The following is a 13,432-nucleotide window of genomic DNA, read 5'->3' as shown; positions in this document are numbered from 1 at the left end:
CAGAGAAAACATGATTTTACTACTACAGTGATAAATAATATAATGAAATAATGACTAAACGACTAATATTCATGTTTCTGGTTTAATTCGCGTCTGTGAGGCTCAAAAGGATTCTGTCAGAAGTGGGATTCGAACCCACGCCTCCAGGGGAGACTGCGACCTGAACGCAGCGCCTTAGACCGCTCGGCCATCCTGACAACGTGCACAACGGGTCAGAGACCTGGTCTTTATAGACCGTGACAGACGTCATGAGGAGCGGATCACGCGGTAATTAATCCCTTTAAAACTTTAGTTTTACTCTGACATCACATCTGTTTCTGTTTCATTTATTTAAACGGACATTAATTAAAGACAGATTATTATCACACACACGCGAGTTGTTCTGGAGACGTTCACTTCAGAAAAGTCTCATTTAAAGGTTCGGCTCCACGTCTTTTTAATGGGACAGAACCTTCTGGAGCCTTCGGCCTCCGGGTCACGTGATCAAAGCTGTCGGGGTCAATTGTAAAAGCAGTGGATTCAAATAGCAATTAGTGATTATTTGATGTCATCAGAAAAGCTGATCTGAGGAGTCTGATTGGTCCTTGATTAAGGTCGCTGGCTCTGGAAGAAAGTTTGTACGCTACGCAACGCTTTTAAAGACGGAAGACGTCACACTCACCTGTTAAACCGGATGTGTGTAAACAACGAGTACACTGCTTCCGGCCTGCAATTTCGAATTTTCAGAGTAAAACCCCCAATAATGAATTTTTGGTACAGCTTTGTTTTTAAAAAAAATAATTACAATAATAACGTAAATGTAAAACCTACGCGTCTGTAAAACCAGGTCTCACTTCATGGATCTATAAGTTCTTTATGAAGGCCCAGAGCGGGCCGCAAAAGGTTCAATCTCAAGCCAAACCCATACCAGATGAGAAATGACCAGCTAGGGTGCACCCCCCTCAGACCGGGACCCCTGGAGTTAATCCAAGCCCTGCTGCGAGACCCCATCAAACTGGGACCCCTCGGGTCATATTGGACCTATATAGAACAAAAACAAAGCTCTAAACTGATTCGGATCCAGACCCCTTCACAAACCTGGGCAGCTCCCTCTGGGTCTGAGTCCAGTTGGACCGGTGTGTTGTGAAGCATCTGACGGGTCCAATCAGGACTGGTTTGCCTGGAGGAAGAATCGGATCACAGCCTCTGTGGCTCAAGCTCCTCCCCGTCTTATCACAGGTCGACCACGCCCCCAGACATGACCACGCCCCTTTACTCAATAACTTGTAGAGAACATTGATGACGAGGAAGAATCTTCATCCCACTCACCACCCCGGACAGGTGGGCCTCACATTCAGACTATAGACGAATACCATGGAGCCACAAAAGAAAGCCAACACATGATCAGATGGTTTTATTAAGTTTGAGTCTCTGAATGGAAATAGAATTGGATCCTTTAAAATCGATTTAAAAAAAAAAAAAGCAGGTTTAACTCAATATACTGTTAAATAAACTCCAAATGTGTGGTGATGGCTCCTCCTCCGGGTTCACTGTGACCTCACAGGGTAAACTGGAACGACCAATCAGCTGGCAGCAAATCACCTGAAGGAGCAGGTGAAACAGTCTGTCCTCCGGTCTGCTCTGACAGCTCATTGGCTGCTGTTGGCGGTGGGCGTGGCCTCACAGGTAACCCTCCTTTCTGAACTGCTCGTGCAGGATGTCTCGATACTCGTCGAAGCCGCCGTCGATGCGGCCGACTTTCCCGTATTCACACACCCAGAGCTCCTTACACACCAAGCGGATCAGACGCTCGTCATGGGACACCAGCACGACTCCGCCCTGAACATATGACATCACAGGGTGAGACACGCCCCCGGACACAGCTGTGAGCCTAATATCTAGAGGCAATGGTTCCCTGCAAGAGCAAAGGTTCACTAAAGAGAACCAGAGGTCACACACACACACACACACACACACTTACTCTGAACTTGTTGAGAGCTTTAGCCAGAGCCTCGATGGTCTCCATGTCCAGGTGATTGGTCGGCTCATCTAGGATGTAGAAGTTTGGACTGAAGGAAAAAGAGGCGGCAACAAAGTCATCATCATCATCATCAGCATCAATACCAGCACCACCAGCAGCTAGACTCTGAGCTTCCTGTTACCATGGCATGGTCATCTGCGCGAAGGCCACGCGGCTCTTCTGTCCTCCTGACAGACTGGCCACCGGCCTGGTGGAGAGCTCTCCGGTGATGCCGTAGCCTCCCAGTTGGTGGCGGTACTCCTCCTCCGTCCGACCTACCGAACAGAGACAATCAGGCCAATCGTAACGCCGCAGAGCCGAGGTTGCTCCTCAGTGTTGTGTTGGTGTGGTTGTCGTGGTTACCAGGGAACCGGTTGAGCAGCAGCTCCACAGAACAGACGTTGAGGTCCAGTTGGTCCACGTGATGCTGACTGAAGTATCCGATCTTCAGGTTCCTGAAGGGGATCAGAAGCACCAGAGCAACATTCAACAGGTTTGTTTGTTGAACCTTTTACTCACTTTTTAGGAAACTGAAAAGGATGAAATGGTTCACTAGTTATTATTAAAAAGGAAGAACCCTGCATCGTAATGAAGGCTCTCTACAGACAGATGCTGTGCTACGATTGGTCCGTCGGTCCTCTTACCTGTGAGATTGTCTGACTCCGCCCACCGGCGTCAACTCGCCCATCAGCAGCTTGAGGACGGTGGTTTTACCGGCGCCGTTTTCACCGACCTGACGGTAAAATGCATTATTGATTGGTTTGATCAGTTATTGTGATCATGATGTTGCACCTTTGTGTTATCTGGACTAACCCCTAACCCCTAACCTTTAACCCCTAACCCTCCTCTGTCAGATCAGAGTTTTGTGAAATGACAAACTACCGACAATACTTTGACTAAAAAGTCAAATAAACCTGAGCGAGAAGCACAGAAATCTAGATATGTCAGTGATCATGAAGTAAAGGCAGTGAGCCTCCTGCTGAGATTTTACAAAGGGTGTCACATGACACAGCTGCTCTGTCACAGATTGGGTGACACATACGATGCAGATGCGAGACTCAAGGTCAGCTGACACGTTGAGGCCAGAGAAGAGCGGGCGGTCCGGAGAGTAGTAGAACTCCACTTCATCCAGCTGCAGGATGGGAGGAGACAACTTCTCAAAGTTATCTGGAAACCTGTGGGAAGACAAACATGGTGACGGAGCGGAACCAGAGGCCCTCGGGCCTGGACCGGTTCACTGAGAGTTCACCTGCTCACCTTAACGTGACCTCCGTCTCTTTTTCAAGGGGCTTCAGCTCCGGTCTGCAGAGGAAACAACGTGTTCAGGTAGGATTTACAGTGTGTACGAGTACTAGGTCACAGTACCAGGTCCAGTGTTTCCCCAACCATCATATCAGCCCCCCCCCCCCCCACTGAAAGTACCAGGTGTGTATACTCACAGTCTCTCCAGTAGTTTCAGCTTGCTCTGGACCTGAGCTGCTCTATTAGCGTTGTACCGAAATCTGTCAATAAACACCTGGAACACAAGCACATGTAGTAGTAGTAGTACCTGTATATGCTGTGTGTACTGCAGTAGTAGAAGTACCTGTATATGCTGTCTGTACTGCAGTAGTAGTAGTAGTACCTGTATATGCTGTCTGTACTGCAGTAGTAGTAGTACCTGTATATGCTGTGTGTACAGCAGTAGTAGTAGTACCTGTATATGCTGTCTGTACTGCAGTAGTAGTAGTAGTACCTGTATATGCTGTGTGTACTGCAGTAGTACCTGTATATGCTGTGTGTACTGCAGTAGTACCTGTATATGCTGTGTGTACTGCAGTAGTACCTGTATATGCTGTGTGTACTGCAGTAGTACCTGTATATGCTGTGTGTACTGCAGTAGTAGTAGTAGTAGTACCTGTATATGCTGTGTGTACTGCAGTAGTAGTAGTAGGAGTAGTACCTGTATATGCTGTGTGTACTGCAGTAGTACCTGTATATGCTGTGTGTACTGCAGTAGTAGTAGTACCTGTATATGCTGTGTGTACTGCAGTAGTAGTAGTAGTACCTGTATATGCTGTGTGTACTGCAGTAGTAGTAGTACCTGTATATGCTGTCTGTACTGCAGTAGTAGTAGTAGTACCTGTATATGCTGTCTGTACTGCAGTAGTAGTACCTGTATATGCTGTCTGTACTGCAGTAGTAGTACCTGTATATGCTGTCTGTACTGCAGTAGTAGTACCTGTATATGCTGTCTGTACTGCAGTAGTAGTACCTGTATATGCTGTCTGTACTGCAGTAGTAGTAGTACCTGTATATGCTGTGTGTACTGCAGTAGTAGTAGTACCTGTATATGCTGTGTGTACTGCAGTAGTAGTAGTACCTGTATATGCTGTGTGTACTGCAGTAGTAGTAGTAGTACCTGTATATGCTGTGTGTACTGCAGTAGTAGTAGTAGTACCTGTATATGCTGTGTGTACTGCAGTAGTAGTAGTACCTGTATATGCTGTGTGTACTGCAGTAGTAGTAGTAGTAGTACCTGTATATGCTGTCTGTACTGCAGTAGTAGTAGTAGTAGTAGTACCTGTATATGCTGTGTGTACTGCAGTAGTAGTAGTAGTAGTACCTGTATATGCTGTGTGTACTGCAGTAGTAGTAGTAGTAGTACCTGTATATGCTGTGTGTACTGCAGTAGTAGTAGTAGTAGTACCTGTATATGCTGTGTGTACTGCAGTAGTAGTAGTAGTAGTACCTGTATATGCTGTGTGTACTGCAGTAGTAGTAGTAGTACCTGTATATGCTGTCTGTACTGCAGTAGTAGTAGTAGTACCTGTATATGCTGTGTGTACTGCAGTAGTAGTAGTACCTGTATATGCTGTCTGTACTGCAGTAGTAGTAGTAGTACCTGTATATGCTGTGTGTACTGCAGTAGTAGTAGTAGTAGTACCTGTATATGCTGTGTGTACTGCAGTAGTAGTAGTAGTAGTACCTGTATATGCTGTGTGTACTGCAGTAGTAGTAGTAGTAGTAGTACCTGTATATGCTGTGTGTACTGCAGTAGTAGTAGTACCTGTATATGCTGTGTGTACTGCAGTAGTAGTAGTACCTGTATATGCTGTGTGTACTGCAGTAGTAGTAGTAGTACCTGTATATGCTGTCTGTACTGCAGTAGTAGTAGTAGTACCTGTATATGCTGTGTGTACTGCAGTAGTAGTAGTACCTGTATATGCTGTCTGTACTGCAGTAGTAGTAGTAGTACCTGTATATGATGTGTGTACTGCAGTAGTAGTAGTAGTAGTACCTGTATATGCTGTGTGTACTGCAGTAGTAGTAGTAGTAGTACCTGTATATGCTGTGTGTACTGCAGTAGTAGTAGTAGTAGTAGTACCTGTATATGCTGTGTGTACTGCAGTAGTAGTAGTACCTGTATATGCTGTGTGTACTGCAGTAGTAGTAGTACCTGTATATGCTGTGTGTACTGCAGTAGTAGTAGTACCTGTATATGCTGTCTGTACTGCAGTAGTAGTAGTAGTAGTAGTAGTAGTACCTGTATATGCTGTCTGTACTGCAGTAGTAGTAGTAGTACCTGTATATGCTGTCTGTACTGCAGTAGTAGTACCTGTATATGCTGTCTGTACTGCAGTAGTAGTACCTGTATATGCTGTGTGTACTGCAGTAGTAGTAGTAGTACCTGTATATGCTGTGTGTACTGCAGTAGTAGTACCTGTATATGCTGTGTGTACTGCAGTAGTAGTAGTACCTGTATATGCTGTGTGTACTGCAGTAGTAGTAGTACCTGTATATGCTGTCTGTACTGCAGTAGTAGTAGTACCTGTATATGCTGTCTGTACTGCAGTAGTAGTAGTACCTGTATATGCTGTCTGTACTGCAGTAGTAGTAGTACCTGTATATGCTGTGTGTACTGCAGTAGTAGTAGTAGTAGTACCTGTATATGCTGTCTGTACTGCAGTAGTAGTAGTAGTAGTACCTGTATATGCTGTCTGTACTGCAGTAGTAGTAGTAGTAGTACCTGTATGTGCTGTCTGTACTGCAGTAGTAGTAGTAGTAGTACCTGTATATGCTGTCTGTACTGCAGCTGGGCCTCGTACTCTCTCTGCTGGTTCTTCAGTCTGTCTTCTTTGGTCTTGATGAAGTTTTCGTAGTCGCCACGGTAACTGTCCAGTCTCTGGGAGTGCAGGTGGATTATGTCCGTTACCACGGCATTCAGGAAGTTTCTGTCGTGGGACACGACCAAGATGGTGGACTGCCACGTCTGGTGGAGGAGGAGACGTTTATTCCCTTTTAGCTTGTGGCTAACCATTCCCACTGCTTTCAATGAGGAACGCTAACATCAAAGTAGCTGATCAGACCTGCAGGTAGTTCTCCAACCACAGAATGGCTCTGACATCCAACATGTTGGTGGGCTCTGAAACACACACACACTACATTGGACCACTAACCACAATGCTACCATTTGTATTTGTACTCATTAAACTTACAAAAAACACATACCGCTACAAGGGATCCTGCTACCCTAGTACTTCTACTACCATCACTACCTGTCTGCTAGTACTCCCATCCCTACTATTAGCAGTACTCCGACCACAGTGTGAATGTCACAGGAGGCTCTGACTCACCATCCAGAAGCAGGAGGTCCGGCCTGATGAGGACGCACAAAGACAATAGATGGTGAGTTAGAGCAGACACACACACACACACACACACACACACACACACACACACACACACACACACACACACACACACACACACACTTACCGCCCAAACAGAGCTCTGGCCAAGGCCAGCCTCATCCTCCATCCTCCCGAAAACTCCCTGCAGACAGACACTCACGTTACCATGGCAACACACCATAGAGCAGGGAAAGAGACAGTAGAAGTTGTACCTGTACTGCAGTAGTAGTACCTGTATTAGACGTCTGTACTGCAGTAGTAGTACCTGTATTAGACGTCTGTACTGCAGTAGTAGTACCTGTATTAGACGTCTGTACTGCAGTATTAAAAGTAGTATTACCGTTACATGCTGTCTGTAGAGAGAGAACTCACTTGGTTGTCTGCTGTTGCATTTTGGGGGAGAATCCGAGACCGGCCAAGATGATGGAGGCTCTGATTGGATGAGACAGACGTCAGTTGGAAACACATTGGCATAGCATAGCATTTCATAGCATAGCATAGCATAGCATAGCATAGCATAGCATAGCATAGCTACCGGGCTGGAGCTTTGTCGGCCTCGATCTCCTCCAGCTTTGCGTAGATCTCCGTCAGTCTGATGCTCTCCAGCCCATCAGCACTGAAACAAACCAACTTGATGAATAAAGTACATTCTCAAAGCTTTTCTCTCGAATTATTCAATACATATTTACATTAGGGCGGTCAAAACATGTTAATATATGGGATTATTGTGAAGGAGATTAATGCAATAAACACACGTTGAACCCAGACTGCAGTCAGTTGGATGCGGAGCGAGACGCTGGAGACGCTTTTTGTATCAGAAGTCAAACAAACAGAAGAACAGAGGAAGTCCTCCACGTGTCCAACAGAAGGGGGACGAGTGCAAACGGACCGCTTTACGCTAAGCTAAGCTAAGCTAGCTGCTAGGCTACGTCCATGCCAACACATACCTGCAGAGGACCACCACTGCAGTGTTAATTTTGGCAGCTATTTTGATTTAGTGTTGGAGATGAAAATGCTTGTTAGTTTAAGTCTCATTTAGTCATTTTAATCCTTCTGCTTTAGTCTAGTTGTAGTCGTATTAAACTCCTTACAGTACTTGGATTGTCCATCAGAGTCTATAGCAGGCGGCAACGTTTTTGACTCACAGACCACAATGGGTTCTAAAGTTTGAGTGTTTGTGTGATCTGATATAAATGACATGTGAAATCATTACATGAAAGGATTTGGCTTTTAACCATTTTGTCCCTAAAAGACTGGAGTGGAAACATCTAAATGCTAAATGCGGGACAGGATCACATGTGGAGATTGTGTCTAAAATGCTTTCTGAAGTGATTACTCTTAATTCATAAGATAAGAAAAGCAAACTTATAATTGCGATTAATGACTTTCAAAATGTGAGATTGTGTTTAAATCCATTGACAGGCTTAATGTGTGTATCTTGGTGAATAAATGATCAATGAGACAGAAAGATTGTGTGAGGTAACATTTCTACACAACGAGGTCTCTTACGTCCCGCTGGCGATGCGAGCATTGAGCGTCTTCTCCTCGCTCAGCAGACCTTCCCTCAGCACGTCGCTCATCAGGACGCTCTGCAGCGCCGGCGTCTCGTCTCCCGCCACTTCCTGTTCCACGTGCAGGATGGAGATGTGGGGGGGGACCCGCAGGCTCCGACTGGCCAGCATCTTCAGCAGCGTCGTCTTCCCCAGACCGTTACGGCCAATCAGACCGTAGCGCCGGCCCGTGGACAGAGATAGCTCCGCCCCCTGAAGCAAACACCTGGGGGATATGGTCATCGGGTTCATTAAAGGCGCAGCGGAAGGTGCTCGGCGTTTCCCTGAAGCCGTTGGAGGAGTTTCGTTTCAAGGTCGCAAAACGTATAAAACGCTCTTATGGCCTGAGGGGTCAGAAGGGGAGCGTTGATCTAAAGGAAGTCCTCCAACCAGGAGTCTAAATCCAGTACGATGGGTTACTGCGAGTCGTGTAAAATGGCCGCCACAAACGTGCACGCACGTGCACGGTGTCACAAACTCACCTTTCTCCAAAGGAAACATCAAAGTTCTCGATGCGGATGTCGTAGCTGCGGTTCTTCCCTGATTGGTCGACTCGGTTGTCCTTCTTACTGCTGGCCTGACTGGCCGACGCCTCCTCCAGCATTCTGTGAGCGACAACACAGCAGGTCAGGTACGTTCAGGTGAGTTCAGGTACGTTCAGGTGCGTTCAGGCGCGTTCAGGTACGTTCAGGTGAGTTCAGGTGAGTTCAGGTACGTTCAGGTACGTTCAGGTACGTTCAGGTACGTTCAGGTACGTTCAGGTGAGTTCAGGTGAGTTCAGGTGAGTTCAGGTACGTTCAGGTACGTTCAGGTACGTTCAGGTGAGTTCAGGTACGTTCAGGTACGTTCAGGTGAGTTCAGGTGCGTTCAAGTGCGTTCAGGTGAGTTCAGGTGAGTTCAGGTACGTTCAGGTGAGTTCAGGCGCGTTCAGGTGAGTTCAGGTACGTTCAGGTACGTTCAGGTACGTTCAGGTGAGTTCAGGTGAGTTCAGGTGAGTTCAGGTACGTTCAGGTACGTTCAGGTACGTTCAGGTGAGTTCAGGTACGTTCAGGTACGTTCAGGTGAGTTCAGGTGCGTTCAGGTGCGTTCAGGTGCGTTCAGGTGAGTTCAGGTGAGTTCAGGTACGTTCAGGTGAGTTCAGGCGCGTTCAGGTGAGTTCAGGTACGTTCAGGTACGTTCAGGTGAGTTCAGGTGAGTTCAGGTGCGTTCAGGTACTCACAGTGGAGCAGCAGGCTTCAGGCAGTCCTTCTCGTTCCGGCGGTCATGTTTAGCCTTCAGCTTGGCCTCGGCCTTTTCCAGTTTCTTGGCGTCCACCGTCTAAAGAGACAGGATATGATGCGTTTAATGACAAAGTCACATGTCCACATCCACCAATCAGGGGCTCTTAGTCGTGAGGGGGACTCACTGTGTTCTGACCACGTTTCATCATCCAGATTCCTTGAACATCTTCTGCTGCACAAACTGAACCCAAACACAAATATGAGTTACATTAAATATTGTTAAAAGTTTAAAATGAGCCAAGAAGGTCTATGAATACGTTCCTCACCGTTTTCTGCAGATATCTGAGAGAGCTGAACTGGAGCGTCCAGCAACACCTGCCTCTGAGTGCCATGATGGTTGTTACTATTCAACAAACACACAACGGGGGTTACTCCCAACGACGCGCGTGGTCATCTCCATGACAACACAGGACAGTGGGAACGTTCTCCCTGACTTACAGTTTTAGGGTGTTGAACATCTGGAAACAGATTTCTCTGACGTCGTCTTCGTTCTTACTGTCAGCAGAGACTTCCTGTAGGACACCTCCCACGGCCTCGTACACCTCGTCCCCATCCTCGAAGTCTCCTCCACAGCTGTCCAACACTCCTGAAACACAAACAGGACACATTCACAGCGGCTGAGACCTCCTACCACACCTGTCCAGGTGTGTTCACCCAGTGTGCAATATTAAAAGTACTTATTTTATTACTACCGAAATTCTTCCTACAATTCGGTCGCAATACTTTCTAAAACAGTGCTGTGCTGAATACAAAAATACTGACGCAATCCTTAATGCTAGTACTCCTTCCTATAATACCGCTGTTATATTCATGTAGTACAGCGTTTTGTCCTATGATCCTCATGTAACGTTACTCTTTCCCATAATATGGCTGTATTGCCTCCTATAAAACAACAGTTCTTTCCCCGTGTAGTACTACTGATAATACTACTTGTACTTGCATATAAACCTATCCTCCCGGTGTGTGTTCGGGGGTTCGCTCCACTCAAACTAGGCCGGTTTCAGGTCCAGGAAGCCGGAATGAGCCAGGCCATGCTACCCGGTGTCCTGGTTAGCATTAGCCACGCTTGCTCTTTAGCTTTGTAGCTGGGAGCTAGCGGCTAGCCGAATAACAGGCTGGTAAACGGCTCCGCTGGACCGACACACCACGGCTCCGTCCCCGCAAACAGCAGCCCTGTCACCCGGTACTCACCGGTGATGTAGTTGAAAACCTCCGTGTCTATCTCTGGAAACTCGCTCTTCAGGATGTCCACGTACGTCGCCATGATACCCGGCCCTGGACAGACTGTCGCGGACGCGCATGCGTCAATATGCGACAGCGCCGGGCATTCTGGGAAATGGAGTTGTGGTGTCAGTTGCAATGATGTGAGGTGATACGAAATGATTCGAAATCTGCTGTCCGTTTGAAGAAGCGTGTTTAGTGTAAACTCAGAGTTTGTTCACCTTGAGATGTTTCAGAAAGGGAGGTAACTAAAGCTCAGGGTCGCTATGGTAACGGAGCCTGTGAACCTCACCTGGTCAGGAGCAGGTGTTCTTCTTTCACAGGCTCCTCCCCCTGACAGCAGCCAGCCAATGACACAGTGCGCTTTCATTTCTTCATTCATTCATCTGAATCAGTTTCCACATATGAACGAAATAAGATCCTGTTACGTTAAAGACTAAAGTGTCTTCTGGAACACAAAGTAGTATTGTTTATACATTATTTGTATAGGTACATAGAGCGTATAATTGTACTCTATTTATCGTGACTAATACTGTATTACAATACTACAGTACGTGTATTACAGTACAAAGACTGAATATTAACTTCTTTAATAATACAATTCTGACTATCAAAGAGAAAATTGATGGTCTCCTGCCTCCAACCAGAGCCGACCCGTCCTCAGATGTAGGGTCCTTGGATGCAGCCGTGGGCCCTGATACCTACTTCAATGGTTTCTCTTCCATCAACCTTCAACAATTTTGAAATCCAACTCTTCCACTTGTCTCCTGGATGCGATTCCAACTAAGCTGCTTAAGGAAGTCTTTCCTTTAATTTGCACGTCTTTACTGGATATTATGAATCTGTCTTTGTTGACAGGACATGTACCACAGTCCTTCAAGGTAGCTGTAATTAAACCTCTTCTGAAGAAACCTACCCTAGCTCCAGAGGTGTTGGCTAACTACAGACCCATCTCTAATCTTCCCTTCCTCGCTAAGATCCTTGAGAAATCTGTCACAAATCAATTATGTGACTTTCTACAAAACAATGCTTTGTTCGAGGTTTTTCAGTCAGGATTTTGAGTGCATCACAGCACAGAAACAGCACAGGTGAACATTACAAATGATCTTCTACTTGCATCGGACCGTTCAGGGGGCATCCTTAGATGCCCAAACCACCACAACTGACTCCTTGTAACAAGTAACAGGGATTTTAAATAAGGAAGGCTATCACTCCATTTTGCAACACCATCCCGAAACCTGTGAACAGCGCTTGATTGGAGCCAATTTCCTCCTCCAACAGGACAATGACCCCCACCTCCAAACTATGAAGAGCGATCCAGGGAAGACGCAGGCCGCCGCTGTGCTGTCTGTGGTGGAGAGGCCACAAGGTCACTGCATCTCAGCTGGACCGTACGCTACGCATGACGTGTCCATTAAGCCAGTTCGACTGGTGGGAGGAGCTTCAGGAAGCGTGTGGTGACATTTCTACAGATGAACAGCCAAAGGTCGTGAGGAGGTCCATCAGGAGGTCCATCAGGATGGACACACTACACTTTACGAGCCTCTCAAGGGAGGAGTTCACACCGTTGGAGGAAATTTTCAGTTTCTTCGCAATTTCTCGCTTGAAATAGCCTTCATTTCTAAGAACAAGAAGTAGAACTTGAGTTTCAAATGAAAGTTCTCTTTTTTCAATCAAAGCCACAAATGTGATGCTCCAGATAGTCAACTAGCTCAAAGGAAGGCGAGTTGTAGAACTTCCCTCACCAGCATGAATGTACCATTAGAACACTGCAGGGATCGTTTCCACCTAGAATAGTCATTTACCACATAAACAATGTATAGTGTATTTCTGATTCATTTATCTTACAAAACAACAATACTTTTATTTGAAAAATGAGGACGTTTCTAAATAACCACAAACCTTTGAACGGCAGTGTACAATAATAGAATTTTATGTTAGCCATCTTCTAAGTGGCTTATCACAGGGAGGCTGGAGTCGATCCCAGCTAACACGGGGCCAGAGACACCTGCACAGGTTCTAGTGGGGCTCAAGCACCTCCCCCTTTTGCCCTGGAGGAGAAAAGTGCCCCTTCTGGTGCAGCACAATTTTTTCTTCATTCATCAATATTGAAGAATAAGAATTACTCTCTCTGTCATTCATTCTTCCCAAATGTGTTTTGATATCTGACGGGCCATTTATTTGAGTTCTTGTCACATGCTCACATGCCCCGCCCCCTCCCCTCTCCTCTTGGTGCTCCTGCTGAGCGCCTGCAGCATCAGCCCAACAGGTAATGACGTTGTTTGGTGATAAATTAGCGCCGCTGAAAACATTACGTTGCAGCTGGTCTGACGTTTCGAAACCCGAAAATCCGTAATTTCAAGGCCTTGACCAGCTGTTTAATGAAGAGAGAGAATGAGAAAGACAGGCAGGCAGACAGATAATCTAACAGCAGTTTTACTAGTTCACTAGTTTTCTTTAATTTAATTATTGAAATGAAAAGTCTTAAGTTGAGCTACATGAATGTCTGGTGAGATATATTATGGTATTTTGTTAGTGTAACGCTGCTTATGCTTCAACTCAGTAAATAACGATAAAGTACTTCCTCGCCTTGAGTACCTTATTGATTAAGTACAATATGGCCTTGTTTTGGTTCAGTTATTTATTTATTTATTCATTCAACTAGATAAATTGAATTCGTTTGTTAACAAAAATAAATATATGAGTTGA

At 46.0% G+C, this 13,432-nt stretch overlaps 1 protein-coding gene and 1 non-coding gene across 2 annotated transcripts; both read right to left on the bottom strand.

Moving 5' to 3' along the window:
- Positions 1-114: 114 nt before the first annotated feature.
- trnal-cag (transfer RNA leucine (anticodon CAG)) lies at positions 115-197 on the bottom strand. The gene has a single exon. It is a non-coding gene; the product is annotated as a tRNA-Leu (tRNA).
- A 1,181-nt stretch (positions 198-1,378) lies between these two features.
- Positions 1,379-10,844, bottom strand: abcf3 (ATP-binding cassette, sub-family F (GCN20), member 3). The gene is made up of 21 exons (XM_037474005.2): positions 10,694-10,844; positions 9,941-10,088; positions 9,769-9,845; positions 9,628-9,683; positions 9,442-9,539; positions 8,705-8,827; positions 8,182-8,448; positions 7,208-7,288; positions 7,045-7,104; positions 6,758-6,814; positions 6,616-6,638; positions 6,349-6,404; positions 6,051-6,251; positions 3,439-3,515; positions 3,257-3,301; positions 3,042-3,174; positions 2,644-2,732; positions 2,363-2,454; positions 2,142-2,274; positions 1,961-2,048; positions 1,379-1,818 (listed from the first exon to the last, which is right to left on the bottom strand). Exons 1-21 carry the CDS (start codon positions 10,764-10,766, stop codon positions 1,660-1,662), a joined length of 2,136 nt encoding a protein of 711 aa, XP_037329902.2. The 5' UTR covers positions 10,767-10,844; the 3' UTR covers positions 1,379-1,659.
- Between the last annotated feature and the right edge of the window lie 2,588 nt (positions 10,845-13,432).

This window comes from Pungitius pungitius, chromosome 3 (genome assembly GCF_949316345.1).
Source record: "Pungitius pungitius chromosome 3, fPunPun2.1, whole genome shotgun sequence".
Taxonomy (NCBI): Eukaryota; Metazoa; Chordata; class Actinopteri; order Perciformes; family Gasterosteidae; genus Pungitius; species Pungitius pungitius.
Note: the sequence above shows the minus strand (reverse complement) of the source record. Positions and strands in the feature narration are given on the sequence as shown.

Excerpts from the sequence above, each read along its gene's own strand:
- abcf3 (XM_037474005.2), bottom strand. The coding sequence starts at position 10,766 with ATGGCGACGTACGTGGACATCCTGAAGAGCGAGTTTCCAGAGATAGAC. Across the intron at positions 6,815-7,044 it reads ATGCAACAGCAGACAACCAA|GGAGTTTTCGGGAGGATGGA; the intron begins GTGAGTTCTCTC and ends GTCTGTCTGCAG. Across the intron at positions 3,516-6,050 it reads AGTACAGACAGCATATACAG|GTGTTTATTGACAGATTTCG; the intron begins GTACTACTACTA and ends CTTGTGTTCCAG.